The 17,411-nt window shown below is 50.0% G+C and overlaps 8 protein-coding genes across 8 annotated transcripts; 4 read left to right on the forward strand and 4 right to left on the reverse strand.

The window, feature by feature from the left end:
- Positions 1–201: 201 nt before the first annotated feature.
- Positions 202–589, reverse strand: LCP9604111_9614 (guanine nucleotide-binding protein subunit gamma; the record flags this gene model as incomplete). The annotated part of the gene is made up of 3 exons (XM_039077888.1): positions 202–264; positions 328–385; positions 438–589. 3 exons carry the CDS (start codon positions 587–589, stop codon positions 202–204), a joined length of 273 nt encoding a protein of 90 aa, XP_038924363.1.
- An 803-nt stretch (positions 590–1,392) lies between these two features.
- On the forward strand, positions 1,393–4,750 carry tif32 (putative eukaryotic translation initiation factor 3 subunit EifCa; the record flags this gene model as incomplete). The annotated part of the gene is made up of 4 exons (XM_039077889.1): positions 1,393–1,434; positions 1,505–1,729; positions 1,814–4,188; positions 4,246–4,750. The coding sequence occupies 4 exons, from the start codon at positions 1,393–1,395 to the stop codon at positions 4,748–4,750; spliced, it is 3,147 nt and encodes a 1,048-aa protein (XP_038924364.1).
- Positions 4,751–5,358: 608 nt separating this feature from the next.
- On the reverse strand, positions 5,359–6,506 carry LCP9604111_9616 (uncharacterized protein; the record flags this gene model as incomplete). Its single annotated transcript, XM_039077890.1, has 2 exons — positions 5,359–5,920; positions 5,980–6,506. 2 exons carry the CDS (start codon positions 6,504–6,506, stop codon positions 5,359–5,361), a joined length of 1,089 nt encoding a protein of 362 aa, XP_038924365.1.
- Positions 6,507–7,137: 631 nt separating this feature from the next.
- Positions 7,138–7,843, forward strand: LCP9604111_9617 (peptide alpha-N-acetyltransferase complex B subunit NAT3; the record flags this gene model as incomplete). The annotated part of the gene is made up of 3 exons (XM_039077891.1): positions 7,138–7,306; positions 7,382–7,613; positions 7,672–7,843. The coding sequence occupies 3 exons, from the start codon at positions 7,138–7,140 to the stop codon at positions 7,841–7,843; spliced, it is 573 nt and encodes a 190-aa protein (XP_038924366.1).
- A 340-nt stretch (positions 7,844–8,183) lies between these two features.
- On the reverse strand, positions 8,184–9,556 carry LCP9604111_9618 (MCT family MFS transporter; the record flags this gene model as incomplete). The annotated part of the gene is made up of 2 exons (XM_039077892.1): positions 8,184–9,312; positions 9,369–9,556. The coding sequence occupies 2 exons, from the start codon at positions 9,554–9,556 to the stop codon at positions 8,184–8,186; spliced, it is 1,317 nt and encodes a 438-aa protein (XP_038924367.1).
- Positions 9,557–10,366: 810 nt separating this feature from the next.
- Positions 10,367–11,091, reverse strand: LCP9604111_9619 (DNA-directed RNA polymerase core subunit RPO26; the record flags this gene model as incomplete). The annotated part of the gene is made up of 4 exons (XM_039077893.1): positions 10,367–10,400; positions 10,460–10,579; positions 10,650–10,919; positions 11,054–11,091. 4 exons carry the CDS (start codon positions 11,089–11,091, stop codon positions 10,367–10,369), a joined length of 462 nt encoding a protein of 153 aa, XP_038924368.1.
- A 260-nt stretch (positions 11,092–11,351) lies between these two features.
- Positions 11,352–13,061, forward strand: LCP9604111_9620 (C2H2-type zinc finger protein; the record flags this gene model as incomplete). The annotated part of the gene is made up of 2 exons (XM_039077895.1): positions 11,352–11,433; positions 11,494–13,061. 2 exons carry the CDS (start codon positions 11,352–11,354, stop codon positions 13,059–13,061), a joined length of 1,650 nt encoding a protein of 549 aa, XP_038924369.1.
- A 940-nt stretch (positions 13,062–14,001) lies between these two features.
- Positions 14,002–16,957, forward strand: LCP9604111_9621 (uncharacterized protein; the record flags this gene model as incomplete). Its single annotated transcript, XM_039077896.1, has 7 exons — positions 14,002–14,224; positions 14,309–14,358; positions 14,419–14,689; positions 14,804–15,247; positions 15,301–15,461; positions 15,526–15,836; positions 16,789–16,957. 7 exons carry the CDS (start codon positions 14,002–14,004, stop codon positions 16,955–16,957), a joined length of 1,629 nt encoding a protein of 542 aa, XP_038924370.1.
- Positions 16,958–17,411: the final 454 nt, after the last annotated feature.

Below are 17,411 nucleotides of genomic sequence, written 5' to 3' on the forward strand. Positions count from 1 at the left end.
CCCGGAGGCGTGGAAGGTTTCGTGCAGGACCAGCAGACGATTCTTTCAGGCCGACATCTTTGTCCGCGCGAGCAATCGCAATGCTTTGTTCGGGTCCAAGGGGTGGTCGTGAATGGGACCGGGATTAAGTAGAAGAGAAGAAAAAAGGAGAGCGAAATCGAAATCGAAATATCATGGCGAAAAACTCCCGTCGTGAGTGCATTACATGACGGTGCAGCAACCCCCCTGTTGCTGAGGAGCGTAGGGATCCTCGCGCTTGTCAACCTAGGAAATGAAGTGGTTAGTCTGGATGGGCGCGCGCGATGTGGAAAAAGGCCGGTCGCATACCTGTCCCCATACGGATGGAACCATAAAGTCGCGAGTGTTGTTGCAGTAGCTGATGAGACTGTTGAGGTGTTAGTTGTTTGCTTTCTGAACATAGAAAGGATCAAACGGACGAAAGAGCTGCCTCGGAGACCTTGACCCGTGGACGGTCCAGATCCTCCTTTAGACGACCATTGAGCTCGGTCAACCGACGATATTTCAAGTCGGCAACACTCTGCTTCTTGTTCTTGACATCACCCCCGGATCGAAGTTCGTAGGGAGCCATCGTGACGTGTTGAGCTGTGGAAGAAGCGCGAATGGGAGAAAGGGGGGAGAGGGGGTTTTTGGATCGGCAGGTGTTCCAAGGGCGTAAGAATTAGGTTAGGGGGGGGGGCCGGGTAATCAGGGGGCCAAGACGCCGGACAAAGAGGAAGGGGAGGAACAAAAGAAGGTGAAGGAGTCGGGTTAGAGTAAGAGAGAGAGAATGGACAAATGAATGTGTTCAGAGGGGATTTTCCTGAGGAGATGGGCAGGTCCGTGGGTTTCCCTTTTTTCCTTACACGGGGGATATTATTGGGAGGGGAGGTACCCGGTACTTGGCATGAGTCGGACGACTACTAATGTTTGATAGGTGGATACAGTACATAACTTGTACCGGGTACTTCCTGTCTGAACTCTGGATTGTGTATATTTGTCGGGCTCGGAATGAGATAGTTGGAATTGTAATCTTTAGTTACATGACTTGGAATATTGCAGTCAACCAATAAGAAAACATAGTCACAATATGCACGGTAGTCAAATATGACAGGTGTCTGACTATGTACCGACCCAAATTCGATATCTGCCTCAGGCCACAACACGTGATCGTCATCGCTTAACGCGAAGTGGGAACATTGGCGGGATCCAATTTTTGCTCTGGCCTCAACACGCACATTGTGAATCTTCCCCTCGTTATCGGGTATTCGCGTGGCAGTCTAATCGCATTATTCCCTGCCCGTGTGTGTCGCTGGCCTCACCCAACTTTTTTTGTCCATTTTTTAATTTCTTATCAGTCACCTTTGATCCTTTCCCAAGGGGCATCCACCCATCATGCCGCCTCCTCCGCATATTAAGCCTGAGAATGTCCTCAAGGTAAGCGTCGCCGTCGCTGGCGTCATGGTTCATAAGATGCATCGGTTGCTAATGACTATATCGTGCACAGAGGGCTCAGGAACTCATCGCCGTCGGCCAGGCTCCCGCCGCCTTGACTGTCCTCCACGAACATGTCACCTCCAAGCGCACCCGTAGCAGCCCCATCGCCTCCCTCGAGCCGGTGATGCTCCTGTTCGTTGAGCTGTCTGTCGACCTCCGCAAGGGCAAGGCCGCCAAGGATGGTCTTTACCAATACAAGAACATCGCTCAGAATACCAATGTCGGCACTATCGAGGTTCGTGTTGATGATCGCTCTAAAAAAAAAAAAAAGATGAAAAAAAGTGTCTTGTCACTAACTTAGGATTTCTTCCATGTGCAGGTTGTTCTCAAGAAGTTCATCGAACTCGCCGAACAGAAGGTCACCGAGGCACAGGCCAAGGCCGACGAGATCCAATCGACCCTCGAGTCCGCCGCTCCTTCCTCCAACGTTGAGGATTTGGAGGCCATCGAGACCCCCGAGACTATCCTCCTTGCAACTGTCTCCGGTGAGCAGTCTCGCGACCGTACCGACCGCGCCGTCGTCACCCCTTGGCTCAAGTTCCTGTGGGAGACCTACCGCACCGTCCTCGAGATCCTGAAGAACAATGCCCGTCTCGAGATAATGTACCAATCGACTGCCCTGCAGGCCTTCAAGTTCTGCCAGAAGTACGCCCGTAAGACCGAGTTCCGCCGCCTGTGTGAGCTCCTGCGCAACCATGTGCAGAATGCCGCCAAGTACTCTTCGCAGATGCACGCCATCAACCTGAGCGACGCCGACACTCTCCAGCGTCACCTTGACACCCGCTTCCAGCAGTTGAACGTCGCCGTTGAGTTGGAGCTGTGGCAGGAGGCTTTCCGCAGCATTGAGGATATCCACACTCTGTTGAACCTCAGCAAGCGCCCCGCCAAGAACATTATGATGGCCAACTACTACGAGAAGCTTGCTCGCATTTTCCTTGTTAGCGAGAACTACCTCTTCCACGCCGCCGCTTACAACCGCTACTACAACCTCCTCCGTCTTTCTTCAGTGGCCCTGGCCAGCGGCCAGAGTTCCAAGAAGGAAAACCCGTCGGTGACCGAGCTCGAGATGACCAAGGCCGCGTCATTTGTCCTCCTTTCCGCCCTGTCCATCCCCGTTATCAGCACTTCCCGCTCCCGCGGCGCCCTGGTCGATGTGGATGAGGCTCGCAAGAACAAGAACACCCGTCTCACTAACCTTCTCGGCATGGCCACCTCGCCCACTCGTACTGTGCTCTTCCGCGATGCTCTGAACAAGGGTCTGCTCCGCCGTGTGCGCCCTGAGATCCGCGAGTTGTACAACATCCTGGAGGTCGACTTCCACCCTCTGTCTATCTGCAAGAAGATTACCCCCATCCTGAAGCAGATCGGTGCCGACCCCGAGATGGAGAAGTACGTTGTGCCTTTGCAGCAGGTCATTCTCACCCGTCTGTTCCAGCAGCTGTCCCAGGTTTACGAGTCCGTTGAGCTCAAGTTCGTCTACGAGCTTGCCCAGTTCCCTGCTCCCTTCCAGATCACCCCCGCCATGATTGAGAAGTTCATCATGAACGGTTGCAAGAAGGGTGACCTCGCTATTCGAGTTGACCACATCTCCGGCGTCCTGACTTTCGACTCCGATGTCTTCTCTTCCTCCAAGGCTACCCACGCCGGCAGCAGCGCTGGCTCTGCTGAGAGTGAGTTTGGCTCTGTTCAACGTCTACAGCACACCCCCGCCGAGATTGCTCGTTTCCAGGTTGCCCGTCTCGCCAAGACCCTCCACATCACCTGTATGTACGTCGATCCCTCCTACAACCAGGCTCGTCTCCAAGCCAAGCAGACTGCTCAGGCCCGCGCCATTGCTGGTGTCACCCAGGAGCACGAGGAGACCCTTGCCCGTCGTGTCCTTATAGACAAGAAGAAGGAAGCCGCTACCGATGCTCTGCAGCGGAAGCAGCGCGAGGAGGAGACTCGCAAGCGTGTCCGTGCCCAGCAACTCCAGGATGCTGAGAAGCAGCGTCTGGCCGATGAGCAGCGTGATCGTGAGCTCAAGCGTATGAAGGATGAGCAGGATCGCATTCGCCAGGAGGAGCTCAAGAAGCAGCTCGAGGAGCTCAAGACTGGTGTTAAGGGTATTGACGTCAGCGAGATCGACCTTGACGAGCTTGATGCCAACCGCCTGCGTGCCATGAAGCTGGCTCAGCTTGAGAAAGAGAAGAACGAGCTGAACGACCGTATCCGTACCACTGCTAAGCGTATCGACCACTTGGAGCGTGCCTTCCGTCGCGAGGAACTCAAGTATATTTCCGCCGATTACGATGCCCAGAAGAAACTCGACCGAGAGATTTACGAGAAGCAGGTCGCTGATGAACTGCGTGAGTCTAAGGAGAAGCATACCGAGGCCGTTCTCCTCAAGCACCGTCTGGGTCGTCTGGTTCCCCAGTTCAGCAACTTCCGCCGAGAGGTTTCCGAGAAGCGCCACGAGGAGTTCGAAAAGCGTCGCAAGGCCGCCGAGCGTGAGTTCGAGGCCAAGAAGAAGCAGCGCGTCAAGGAGGTTCAGGAACGCCGCCGCCGCGAGAAGCAGGAGCGCGAGGAAGAGGAGGCTCGTCAACGAGAGGAGCAGGAGCGTGCCGAGCGTGAGGAGCAGGAGCGCATCGCTCGCGAGGAAGAGCGCCGTCGTGTCATGGCTGAGGAGAAGGCCAAGCGTGAGGAAGAGCGAGCGTCAGTATTCCCCTATTTTGATTTCACTTCAAACCTTAGTACTAACTTGACATATAGTAAAATGGATGAGGTGGCTATGAAGCAGCAACAGCGGGAGGCCGAAGCCGAAGCCCGCCGCGCAGCCCGCAAGGGTGGATTCGAAGAGCCACTCGAACGAACTGCACCCCGTCTCAATGTCGCCCCACGCACTGGAGTCCCGTCCACCTGGAGAGAACGTCAAGCCGCCAAGGAAGCCGGTGGTGTCCCATCCGAGCCCGCTCGTGAGCCCGTCCGTGTCCCCGTCCGCGCCCCCGTCCGCGAAGAGCCCGCCCCTCTCCGCAAGGGTGGATATGTTCCCCCTCACCTGCGCACCGGTGCCGTCCCCAGCGCTGGATCTGCACCCCCTCCACCTGCTCCCCGCGAGCCTCGTGAATCCCGCGACACTCTGCCCCGTGAGGCCCCCACCGAGCGTTGGGCGCCCCGTCAACCCCGCGAATCTTCTTCTCAGTCTCCTGCTCCCGCTTCGGAATCCAAGCCCGCCGCTGGTGGCAAATGGGTCCCAAGATGGAAGCAGCAGCAGTAAACGACCGAGCTACGACTTTCCAGTTAAAAAGTGTATCCAAGCTCTTCTCTTTTTGGCGCAATTCTCATGACCCTTCTGCATATTTCGTGTATCATTCACCCATGTTCACCCCGTAACTTGTTAATGGGGGCCCCAGTTCTGTCTTTCAGCTCGCTCGGAATATGATATAATCTTTTCCTAGTTTTCGCTATAATTTGGTGGTCTTGTAGATGTTTTGGACAGCTCTCTTTCTTCCTATCTACGGACAATGGTGGTTTGAGCCGATGCTAACCCTCGACGACATCATTGGCCCCGCACAGGTACAGGTCGCATACAGGCATGCATCTAGAAGCGGGTATATTTTTTAATGAATTATGAGGTCGAGTATAGAATAGAAAGCATGAGTCCATGAAGCGAATTGGAATGGATGGTATCACGATTTCAAGTAGAAACTGGGAAGCTCGCTCAACATGAACAACTTTATGAATGATGATATAGTAAACATCAATATGGATATCTGACAAGAGAATAAGAAAATAAAAGACAACAGTCTAAATTCCGAGTCCTGACCCGAGGAAACAGAAACAGAAACGCAAAAAGTGATCAAGTCATGAACATCAACATCGAACTTATGCAGCAGCCACTTCGGCATTAGCCCCAAATAGCTTCTCCCGCCATTCCCCACAGACAGCTTCAAAGCCACTGACTACATCACCGCAGACCTTACCAGCCTCTCGGTCCTTGAGCCGGCGGTCCCACTCGCCGCGCTCGATCCACCGCGAACCCTCTTCGCGGCTCTCTTCTTCCCGCCGGATGTCAGCGACGAGTTCTCGCGCAGAGCGTAATCGGCGGGAAGCCGTTGCAGTCAATTGTCTCGATTCGTAGAGGGTATCGCTCAAGCCGCGAAGTGTATGTGTGATATCTGCTGTTTGCGAGATGAGGGCTTGGAGAGAGGCTAGGGGGTTGTGTGCGGAGGACTGAGGGGTTGTTGATTGGGAGTCTTGGTGTTGTTCAGGGAAGGGATATGGAAGATTTGGCAATAAGCCCTCGTCGATAAGGGGCATGAGAGAGTCGATGGCGTCTTCGGAAAGGAGGGGGAATGGAGAGAAGAGGAGTGGGTGGACGAGGGATTGGAGGGCGCGCGTTTGGTGGGTGAGATGTGATGTGATTGAGGAATGAGCGGTGATAAGTCTGCGACTGAAGATTAGCTATCGAGATCGGTGGAATTGCGTCGTACTTCATGAACTTACCTCATGGCACTGTTCTCAATGCCACTCTGCCCACCAAGATCTTTCAAGGACTCGACCGTGCGCTGAATGACATGGTCATTTTCACTTCCATTATTCTCTATACCCCGCCGAACGAGACTCTCAATCTCAGCCATTTGGCTCTCCAAGGCGGGGGATATATCCGCCGCCTCCAGATCCGAGTCAGGCCCATAATCCGAGCCATCATATTGCGACTCCTGCCGGCGGTGCTGCCGCAAATGATTGGCACGGTATTTGTTCTTTGATGGATGGAGTGAATCTCTTTCTGGTGAGATAGATGGTGACCGGGACTGCACGCTGTGAACTGATTGCATATACATATCTTCTCCATCACTGTGACCCATGTGCTGTGACCCCGCACGGCTAGCTTCCTGGCCTGACGCATATCCATATCCATCTTCCTCTTCTCCCCATGCATCAGCTAGCTCATCGGCCAGGTTTCCTAGTCCTCCGCCGCCTGCATCAGCGGCGCCAGAGAAATCCCCGGACCCTCTATGGGACCCACTCATGGCGTTGGAGTTATGGCGGGACGCGGCAGGAGATGGAGGTGCAGATAATCGGGGTGTCCGCAGTGATCTGGGGCTTTCAATTGCAAAAGTATTCCCAGTCCCGGGGGAGATAGGTGAGTCGTCTGTGGCCGCCGATGGGTAGCGGTGTGGGAGTTTCAGGGGAGACGGAGGGGGGGGCATTGGTTCGTTGGAGGTATCACACGGGATCTCCTGGTGGAAGCTTTACTGAAAAGCTGGAGAATTGGGTTGGGGCAATATAGCCAGAGAAAAGGAACAAGCGGTTGTAGTCTAGTTGCAGGCGAGCAACAGTTGTTGATTAGGACGCTGAATTGAATGGTCCGATATCTCCGATCCGGGTCAATATATAGCGCAGTAGCAATGGAACAAAGACCAAGCTACGGTCAATTGATATAAAGAACGCGTTAAAAGAGCGACTTCTCAATTAAGGAGTGACTGCATCACCAGGATGTAGGAGGGGTATAACACAACAATTCATCTTCAACCTCACCGCCGACTACTACTCGTCACCGCCCGGCAAAAAAGAACAAGAGCATCAAACCCCACATTATCACACTCATATTTCCCGATATCAAGATACCCACATGAGTATTTTCACATTTATAATACCAAGATGAGTTCTATTGAACGCATGTCCCCGTTGGACCTGCTAGACCTTAACCTTACAAATCTCGACCCGCTCACTGAGAATTATGACCTCGGCTTCTACCTGAACTACCTGAACAAATGGCCCTCATTGTTCAGCACCGTGAAGGACCATGATGCCGGCATTGTAGGTTACAGTATGTTGAATTCTCCCCCTAGCTTGGCACATCCTCCTTAGGCTCCCTGGATATGACTGACATGTTCCTTCGTAGTTATGGGGAAGCTCGAAGAGCAGCACCCAGCAATGCGTCACTCCGAGCACTACACACCATGGCATGGACACATCACAGTCCTGACCGTTGCCCCAGCCTGGCGCCGTCTCGGATTTGCACGCAGGTTGACCGAACAGCTTGAGCGAGGATCCGACAGCAACGACGCCTGGTTTGTGGATCTCTACGTCCGTGCCGGAAATAAAGTTGCATATGACATGTACAAGGGAATGGGGTAAGTGTGGCGATATAGATACGTCCATGCTGAATTGATGGCTGACGTATAGTTACAGGTACTCTGTCTTCCGGCGGGTGGTCAATTATTATAGCGATGATCCATCGGGGATGTCGGATACTGGGGAAGATGCGTTCGATATGCGCAAGCCATGCAGTCGAGATAAGAAGCTTGAGCACGTGAGAGAAAACGGTGAGAACTTCCCTGTTGGGCCGGAGGATGTGATGTAAAGCATCCTTCTTTCTGTGGTTATTGAAGCAGCCATGGCTGTCATTATTTACTATCTCTCCCCTTTTCTTCGAGGGATTCTCATGGAATGGGGGGGTTACGCAGGGCTGGGGTTTTGATGGATATTTGTACAAAATTAGACGTATGATAGTTGCCATTTTCGTCTAAGTATAACATGAAGTGCGCTGTGTCTCCCACTGGCTGGGAGGTAATGCAATATGCAAAATTCAAAACGATGACCGAATGATGAAGCTAATGGTATAATCGTTGTTCAACATGTGTATGCGAAGAAATAGCCGGAACAAGGCCGAATCTTCCGGGGTGGTGGGCGGCAGCCAATATTCAAACCTTGGCATGGAACTCAAGACCCGAGCGCAGAAATCTAACACAGGTCATAAGAACCGTAGAGGTAGCGAGACAGCACGCGGTGAAAAGCTGAACTCCGAGAAATTGGTTTGTATCGGCCAGGATTGCACCACCGATGGGGGTACCGATCAACAGACCTATGGAAGTGATAGCAAAGACCATACCCAACCGAGTGCCCAGATTGCGCACGTCCGGAGTCATGCTTGCCATGACCACAGGTGGCAGAGACACAAACCCACCCGAGAAGAAGCCGTAGACGACGGCAAGAATGATGATGCCAGGTACGGTGTGAACACGGATCCAGACAAAGGCTAGGATGGAAGTGATGGTCACGGCGGGCGTGAGCATATTCAAAGGGCCAACGTGGTCGGCAAGGAAGTTAGGCGCAATACGGCCGAAGGTGGAGGCGGCGTTTAGCATGGAGAGTAGGTAGAATCCTAGGTTCGAGTCTACAATGCCTGTCTCAATTGCGTAGGACTGCACATAGAAAAGGAAGTTGTAGAAGCCCAAGAAGCCCATGAACATGGCAATGGCAAAGACAGTAAAGGCCGGCTCCTTTAAAGCAGACAACTGGTAGAGCTTTCGCTTCTCCTTTGGCTGGAAGCGCGAGCGCATGATGCTAATAGAAAAACAAATGGTGCCAAAGCAGACGAATCCAAGAGATCGGGTAGCCCAGGCAAAACCGACCTTCTTCTGCAACTGATCGAACATGATTGGGTAGATTACACCACCAATACTGCTGCCACTGGCAGCTAAGCCATTGGCTAGTCCTCTCTTACGGTGGAAATACTGCGGCAAAATGGCAACGGAGGGCACGAAAAGACAGCCTGCTGCAAGTCCGACACAAACACCTTGGGAAAGAATCAGGTGCCAGTATTTAGTGGCAAGACTGGTCATCATCAAGCCAAAGGGCAGCATGAATGCAGCGGTGATGAGGAGGGATCGAAAATAGCCGGCATCAAACAGTGGACCTGTAATGACTCCAATCATCATCAGAAGGAATGACTGCAGCGATCCAATCCAGGCAATGGTCGATGATGAAGTACCGACGAGCAACTCTCGCTCATAATAAGTTTGATATGCTCCCCATGTATTGATGATTCCCCTGTTTCAACGCATTAACAATAGGATCTTTATACTGAAGAACTTATATATTCTTACCATGAATTGAAAAAAAGAAAGAATGAGCCCAAAGCTTGGAGCCATGTATGTAGCCCCGTATCGAATGTTAACTGAGGCCCAGGCTCTTCCTCTGGAGAATGTGATATATTGGAGTTGACATTTTCATCGCAAGTAGACGAAGGATCAGCGAGTACTTTTTGCTCTATATCTAAGTTAGTTGACTCCATGTTGTTTCATGTCACAGGTGAGAGCCTGTACAATGTAGTCTTAGCTGTGCAATGGTCAAGAAAGTGACAATCAATGATATAAAAATCTTTCCAGTTGATTATAAACCCCAAACCAAGCGGGGTTGGGGTATAGGGCGGGCCCCCCCGAGATCGGCCATTCGGCCATTCGAGAGATATAAGAAAGATAACCGGGCTTTCACTCGAATATGATATATAGCTGGACCTGGATATGTTATAGCTACTTGAGATTTGTTGAAATAACATAGTATATCCTTTGTCAACCAAGTAAACACCCTTACTGACAGCAAATCGGTCGAAACCAACCTAGTCACCAGCGAGGTCAATGCACTAACTCAGATGTAACATTGAATAGCCGAACTTGTTTTTCGTCGAGAGGACGGTCTTAACACAGGCAGACGTGCCTGGAATACAGATGGATATGGAAATGACTCTAAATATCTTATCAAGTGCATCCAGATGTTGATATCAAAATTGTAACTGGAAGTATACAGACACAAAAGTATATCACTGAAATCCTGACAATACTCACGTGGCCGCTATGATTGCTTCTATCTGCAGGAAGATAAACAGGTCAAATTATTTTTAGATATGTTTTTTTTTCCGTTCTAGATTCATGTACAAAGCCTCATTGGTGTCCATGTTTCATCAAGGACATCCAAGTCTCATTTTTTTTGACGGGTTCTTCGAATCCCAGAACTCCAAACGCTATGCTGAAAAAGAAAAGCAAAAGATATAAAACAGCCTCCGTGGAGAGCAGTTGATAGAGAACAGTTGATACCGGTTTGACCACTACAGCAGCTCCTCACATGTCCAATCCTCATACCTAAAGTCGAACATTGTTAGACCTGGCCCACCAATCATGTCTGACAAGATATTGCTTACCATCCATCGGGCAGGTATCGGCGAATGATCAAGGGAATCTTCTTCTGGTTCAATTCCTTCATGGCGATCTGGAGGGGATCGGTTTCACCTTCGAGGTCGACAAGAACGGGGGCGTTCATACTATGCCAAATGTCAACAAGCTCAATTTCACGTAACAAATGCGCAATCATTTGCAGCAAAAGCAACGTACCTGATTTGCAGGGCACGGGTACCAAGAACACGCGCGCGCTCGTACTTGGTCAAGTACGGGGTGGTGGTGCGCTGGTCATTGGGTACTTTCTTCTCGCGCGACTGCTCCAGCACTTTTCCTGCGTATCCAGCATTTGGATCGCCAGAGACAACGACATTATCGCCGTTGGTGGCCGGGTAATCATCTCCCCCAACCGTGTCTTCGCCCTCGAGGCCCTCTTGTTCCTCCGGCTCCTCATCAAACACATCCTCGCCGGGCTCGTAGTCGAAGCTGCGCACACCACATTGTTAGAAAACGGGTCTATACAAGTATACGCGAACACGCTGTGAAGCTGCCAGGAGGCACAATGGAAGCAAAGCTCCTTTGCGCCTAGTCCCTGGGCAATCTGGTGAAGGGTAGCTTACGTCTCTTCGACGTCGTCGTCGTGGCCGTAGTCAGACATAATGACAGTTAAATCTGCAAAGGAGCGAACTGTTTGTAGGCCGAAGCGAGCGATGAAAGACCCAGAGGTATGAGAGACAACTCGGGGGTCGAGGTGGGATTTGATGCTAAAAATCTTGGGAGCGGAAAAACTTCCTCTGTGTTGACCGTCACCGCCTTTCTGGCAAAAATAAAAAATATTAGTTTGGCATTGACGTCCGAACTTCCTCATGCCTTGAGATACTTTTCCTTTCTCAATCGTCCTTTTCAGGGCGTCTCATGATGGCCATGAAACGCAAGGCCTCATCGGAGGGAATCACAACCCTCAAACGACATCAGAAGGATAATGTCCTTGACAATTCCGGTAAGTTTACGTCCACAGGTAACGTCCAATAAAGTGATCCAATTTCTGACCATTCTACAGATCTGATCTACCAGGAGACTCACTCCGATGCAGAGTATTCGGCTCCTAGTACTCCAAGTTTAATGAGCGAAGACATGGACGAATCTCCGGCGACCCCATTCTCGGCCACCTCCTCCCGACAGGTATACCCATCCGAGCTCAAAACCCTATCTTGTCCGTTCGAGGGCTGCGATAAGGCTTTCAATCGTCCAGCTCGACTCCAGGAGCATATCCGGTCACACAATAACGAAAGAATCTTCAAATGTGAGGTTGAGGACTGCGACAAGACATTCTTACGCCCTTCCCATCTTCAACAGCATGTCAAGAGTGCTCATACAGATATTCGAGACTACGTTTGCGACTATCGGGGTTGTGGGAAGAGCTTTGTGAACGGATCACGGCTTCGCCGGCACGTTGCTACACACGATGGACATAACAAGTACCGCTGTACGGAGTATCCACCTTGCGACGAGACATTCCGGAAGCACTCGACGCTACAGAAACATGTCATGGTTGCCCACTTGAACCAGAAGCCATTTCCATGTGATCACGTGGACCCAACCACCAAGGAAAAATGCAACATGGCTTTTGACAAGGCTGGTAATCTACGGACCCACCAGAGGAGAGTCCATTCCGAGAAACGATTCACATGCGCAGAATGTGCCGAAAATATGGAAGCTCAATCATCAAATATGGCCGACGACGATACAAAACAGGATGTATCATTCCCCACGTATGCCAGTCTACAAAACCATATTCAGATTGTTCACCCTCCCTCATGCCCTGAGTGTCCATTGGTCTGTTCGACAGCACGGGGGCTTCGGCGCCACCTTGAGATAGCCCATGGCAATGTCACTCTTGAAGAACGAAAGATCTTCCACTGCACCGTCCCTGGATGCGGGCGTAGCTTCACCAAGCAAGGCAACTTGACCGTCCATATTCGCACAGTACACCAAGGCGAAAAGCGGTTTGTCTGCGGCGAAACGGATCTTTCAAACTCCAACAAGCTGGAGGGATGGGACGGCGTCGGTTGCGGCAAGCGCTATGGCAACAAGCTGACACTCGAAGACCACATCCGCACTTCACACTTGGGTCTCCCGAATGCCAGGAAACGGCGCCAAGCGAAAAAGACGAGCAAAAAGCCGGCGCAGGATTCAGTTTCCACTCTTTCTGCCCTCACGGGCCAAGGCTACGCCGAGGAAACAGGTCGACAGATCGCTTGCTTTTACCCCGGCTCGTGCCCACATCGTTTCCATCGCAACTACGATTTGTGGGTCCACATGACCACCAAACACAGCTGCACCGAAGATGAGGTCCAGAACCTCTTCATGCAGCGCGCGTTGCTTACAGATGAAACCAGCGCTGGAGTCAACTCGCTGGGTATATATGGTCTTGGATATGATCAGGATGGTCGGTCCTACTGCCATCAATCATATGCGGCAGGAGATCACTCTTCGGATGTTGCTTTCGGCTCACAGTCGAACGATTCCTCCTATCTCCCTAGTCAGCCGGGGTTGGATTCTGATTATTTGATGGCAGATGATTCTCCAGCAAGGACAGCACATTCATTCTTCAATACCCAGTCGTAATCAAATGGCACTGGTTGACACTGTTTGTGCTTACCATTAGATGGAACAATGATGAAGGGCATTTGTACGATGTTATGATTATCTAGCGTTTTGATGCATATCCATGGACTTTTCTTCAAAGTTCCTATTTCTCAACAGCGTGTTGATTTGATATTTTGACTTGACATATTCAATTCACCAAGGAGCGGCTTCAAAATGAATTCCAATGTTAATACTGATCATCTATGTAGCCTTTTAGACACCGTAGCATCAGGCCTAGAGATCAGGGGTACCCTCGCCTTGTTATGACTGGCTTATCCCTACGTGGATCTTACCCTCCCAGAACGACTTCGTTGCCAATGGTTGAAGCTATTGCGTGAGACGGTGGATTTTATGTAATGTTCTAGCTCGGCCAACGCACTAAAGTTCTTGATCATAGTTTATGTCATTATAGTACTTCATTGAACGAGTGAAAGCGAAAGAACCTGGGATATCCCATCAAACAACCTTCCAAGGTTCGTTTCATTAGCTCCCGCCGTGGAACTCGGACCCACTTTTAATCCACTTTGGGTATAGCTCTCTATTAATTTGTACAACAAACTCTGTACCGTACCTATGTTGTAGGTAAATATGGATATAGTATCATGTATGTACTCTGAATATCTGGCTCAGAAGGAGATAAGCTTCGGATTTTGAAAGCAGACTCCTACACTCCGGCCCAAATCCGCCGTGGATGCAGTGAAAGAATACCCTAATCGATTACGGATTTCGGAGGCAAAGTCCGCTTCTACACTCAAGGGGCTGAATCTGGGATAGTTATGAGTGTAGTGTATTTACAATCAACATTCGAATAAAAGAAGTATAATCTATACTATATATCTATCATGATTCGGTAGTCATCACAGTATCAATACCAACAAATCCTTCACTCGAAGCACTTGGCCGGACATCTTCTCTTGCAATGGCCGAGACGAAATCTTCCAATTTGGAAAATCAAGATGGCGTCGAGATGAGTGCTTCCATCCATAATACAGAGCTCAAGCGCCAATATCCTTCGGGCCTGGCGGTCACTCTTATCCTGACATCAGTTACTCTGGCCTATTTCCTCTTTTTCCTTGATCTTGCTGTCATTTCCACGGCCACTCCAGCCATTACTTCTCAGTTTGACTCACTAGTGGACGTCGGTTGGTAATTACATATCCATTTACTTGTCTAGGCCACAACTGCTGGTCTTTTGTCGCTTTTTTCCGAGATGCTGATCTCTCTAGGTACATTTCAGCCCTTGAGCGGCAAGATTTACAGCCGATTTTCCATCAAGGTATATCTTGGTTCAAGCATCGTGACTACGAAAGTCAACTCTGACAAGATCATCATATAGTGGACCTTTCTTGTCTTTTTCGTCATCTTCGAAGTCGGATCTGCTGTATGCGGAGCAGCGCATTCTTCGGCCATGTTCATCATCGGCCGTGTTATCGCGGGTGTTGGGTCTGCTGGTGTGGCCAACGGTGCAGTAACAACCATCTCCGCCGTCCTCCCAACACAAAAACAGGCCCTTTTTATGGGACTCAACATGGGTATGGGCCAGGTGGGCCTTGCAACGGGGCCTATTATTGGAGGCGCTTTTACCACGCATATATCCTGGCGGTGGTGTATGTAATTCCACTTCTTGGGGTGATTTTTAAAATGCTGAAGTTTCTATATTAGGTTTTTACATTAACCTCCCCTTGGGTGTTATTGTCGGCGGGTTCTTCTCTTTAACACAGTGCCCGAGCCAAAGCCTAAGGATCCGCCCCTGCAGATTCTTAGCTCTGCCATCAAATCTCTAGATCTCCCAGGATTCATGCTTATTTGCCCGGCCGTCGTCATGTTCCTCTTAGGGCTTCAGTTTGGCGGTAACGATTATGCCTGGGATAGCTCGGTTGTGATTGGCTTGCTAGTCGGCGCTGGCGCTACCTTTGTTGTCTTCCTTATCTGGGAGTGGAACCAAGGGGACAATGCTATGGTGCCACTTGCTATGCTTAAACACCGAGTTATTTGGTCGGCTGCACTGACAATGTTCTTTAGCTTGTCTAGTGTTCTTGTTGCTGATTTCTACATTGCAATCTATTTTCAAGCAATCCACGATGACACGCCTCTAATGAGCGGTGTTCACATGCTCCCAATCACCCTCAGTATCGTCCTATTCACTATGGTTTCAGGCACCCTAAGTAAGTGATTATAATTATAATTTTGTCCACTGATCATCGCTAATACTAGAAAGTTTCCGTTTTGGGCTACTATCTCCCATTTCTTCTTGCGGGGGGTGTGATATCATCTATTGGTAATGGACTCTTGTCGACATTAGGTGCTACCACTCCGGTTGCAAAACGGGTTGGGTACCAAATTCTTTACGGTGTTGGAAGCGGTTGCACGACTGCGGCCGTAAGTCCGATTCTTCCGAGGTTGACGAATTATAACCCTATGCTAATCCGTACCTTCAATTTAGCCCTATATCGCTATACAAAGCCTCGTGGCTCCAGAGCAGATTCCCCTTGCTATGGCCATTATCATCTTCTCGCAAAATATTGGTGCCGCCATCTCTCTGATCGCTGCGAACGCTATCTTTAGCAATAGCCTTCGTTCGGAGCTTCAAAAACGCGCTGCACAGATTAGCGTTTCTCCAGACGCCATTATCAATACTGGAGTCCGCTCCATCCGTGGCCTGGTGTCTGGCTCCGAGCTGGCCGCTGTGCTCGCAGCCTACGCCAAAAGCATCGACAAAGTCATGTATCTCGGTATTGCTGTCAGCGTCGCCGTGTTAGTTTTTTCTCCGGGACTTGGATGGAAGGATATCAGGAAGGTGAAGCTTCAGCTCATTACTGAAAAATCTCCTAGTGTAAGTGATAAAGATTTGGCAGTGATTGGAGAAAATTAGGGTCGTTTGTCAGCAAAAGAGGTATATTCATGCTTCTTCAATATCCTTTCGGCATGTCTACCGACGAGGTGGTCCACTGGTTGTTCCACTGTTCTTTTAGAGAGAATTTCCTTTTCTAGGCTGAATTCTTGTCCGGACAGTTTAGATAACATTTAATACTACTTTTCAGTCACATGCTTCACTGTCGATAAGTTGTTCGATGCAAAAGATAATAACGGGATCCGCATTCACATTTAGGTATGGGGACCATCAGGCTATCTTCGTCGGTGGCGTCCCTTTCGTTCTTGTGTGCACTTGCATGTTTATTTGACCAACAAGACATACCTAAGTGAGAAGGTTTGATATTATAGCATGAAAAGTTACTATTGTATGTAATTTTGCATGAGTATATAATTGATCCTGTACTGCTTTAACTAAACTTTATCCTGCAAACTGGGTATCCTTTTTCACTAAGCTAAAGCATTACGACAAGTTTCTTTTTCGAAACACCCTTTCTCTGATGGAGAGCCTCTTGGATATTATCTAGCCTTTTGCCCACAAGATGCGGAGGAGGAGGTGGCACAAACTGGCCTTGGTCAAGTGCCCGTGGTAGGAAATCCATGTAGATATGAGAGACGACGCTATCGGGGTCAACTAGGCCATTGAGAAGACCGAATTTGGCATTCACTCCGGTCCTGATGCGCGTCTCGATCGATTTGATTATACCCCCCATCATGCCGATCAAGTACGTGCCTTTGCCAACAAATGTCGTGAGATTCTCGGAAGATATGATGGCGCCCGCCACAGTAATGAATTTCCGAGTGAGTTTAGGATAATGTGTCTTCATAACCGCAGTGCATGCCTCAGCAGCACCACTGCCAATTGTGTAGGCGCCAACCAGCTTGTGGCCTTGCAGAGCAACGAGGAGGTCCTTGACCAAACTTTTGCTCCTGTAGTCGAAGACTTTAGTGGCACCGAGACCTTTGAACAGGAAATGGCCAATGGTTTGAAGATGTACTACTAGGTATGCCACGACATTTACTAGTTTATTGTAAATGATTTGGAGCCTCCAGAGACGACTAGTGCCACTCGGGAGAACATCTCACCTTTTATATGGGTTTAGTCCTCGACCGACAAATCAATGCTCGGATTTTTACAGAGAGCCTCCGATTATCAATACGAAAAAGGAAAAGTGTCAATAACCTTGAAATAACCTTATTTCCCCAACGGGCATTATTAACCGTGGAACCCCACCGACACGTTCAAGGTTGTTGTATAGAGCGGGGTCCAGATGAAAAAGAATCGCACCTCTAAATCCCTGCCACATGGAGGATCTGCATTTTTTAAAGTACCTATGACGCGTTGGTCGGATCTCCATGGGGGCCATGCTGATCTTATGCTGCAGGTCAGCAAATCTTGGATTTGATCTATGCCAAGACTGCGACCGGCTAGTATAAGACATTGTACCGAGTACGTAT

This window comes from Penicillium roqueforti (genome assembly GCF_015533775.1).
Source record: "Penicillium roqueforti strain LCP96 04111 chromosome Unknown scaffold_54, whole genome shotgun sequence".
Classification (NCBI taxonomy): domain Eukaryota; kingdom Fungi; phylum Ascomycota; class Eurotiomycetes; order Eurotiales; family Aspergillaceae; genus Penicillium; species Penicillium roqueforti.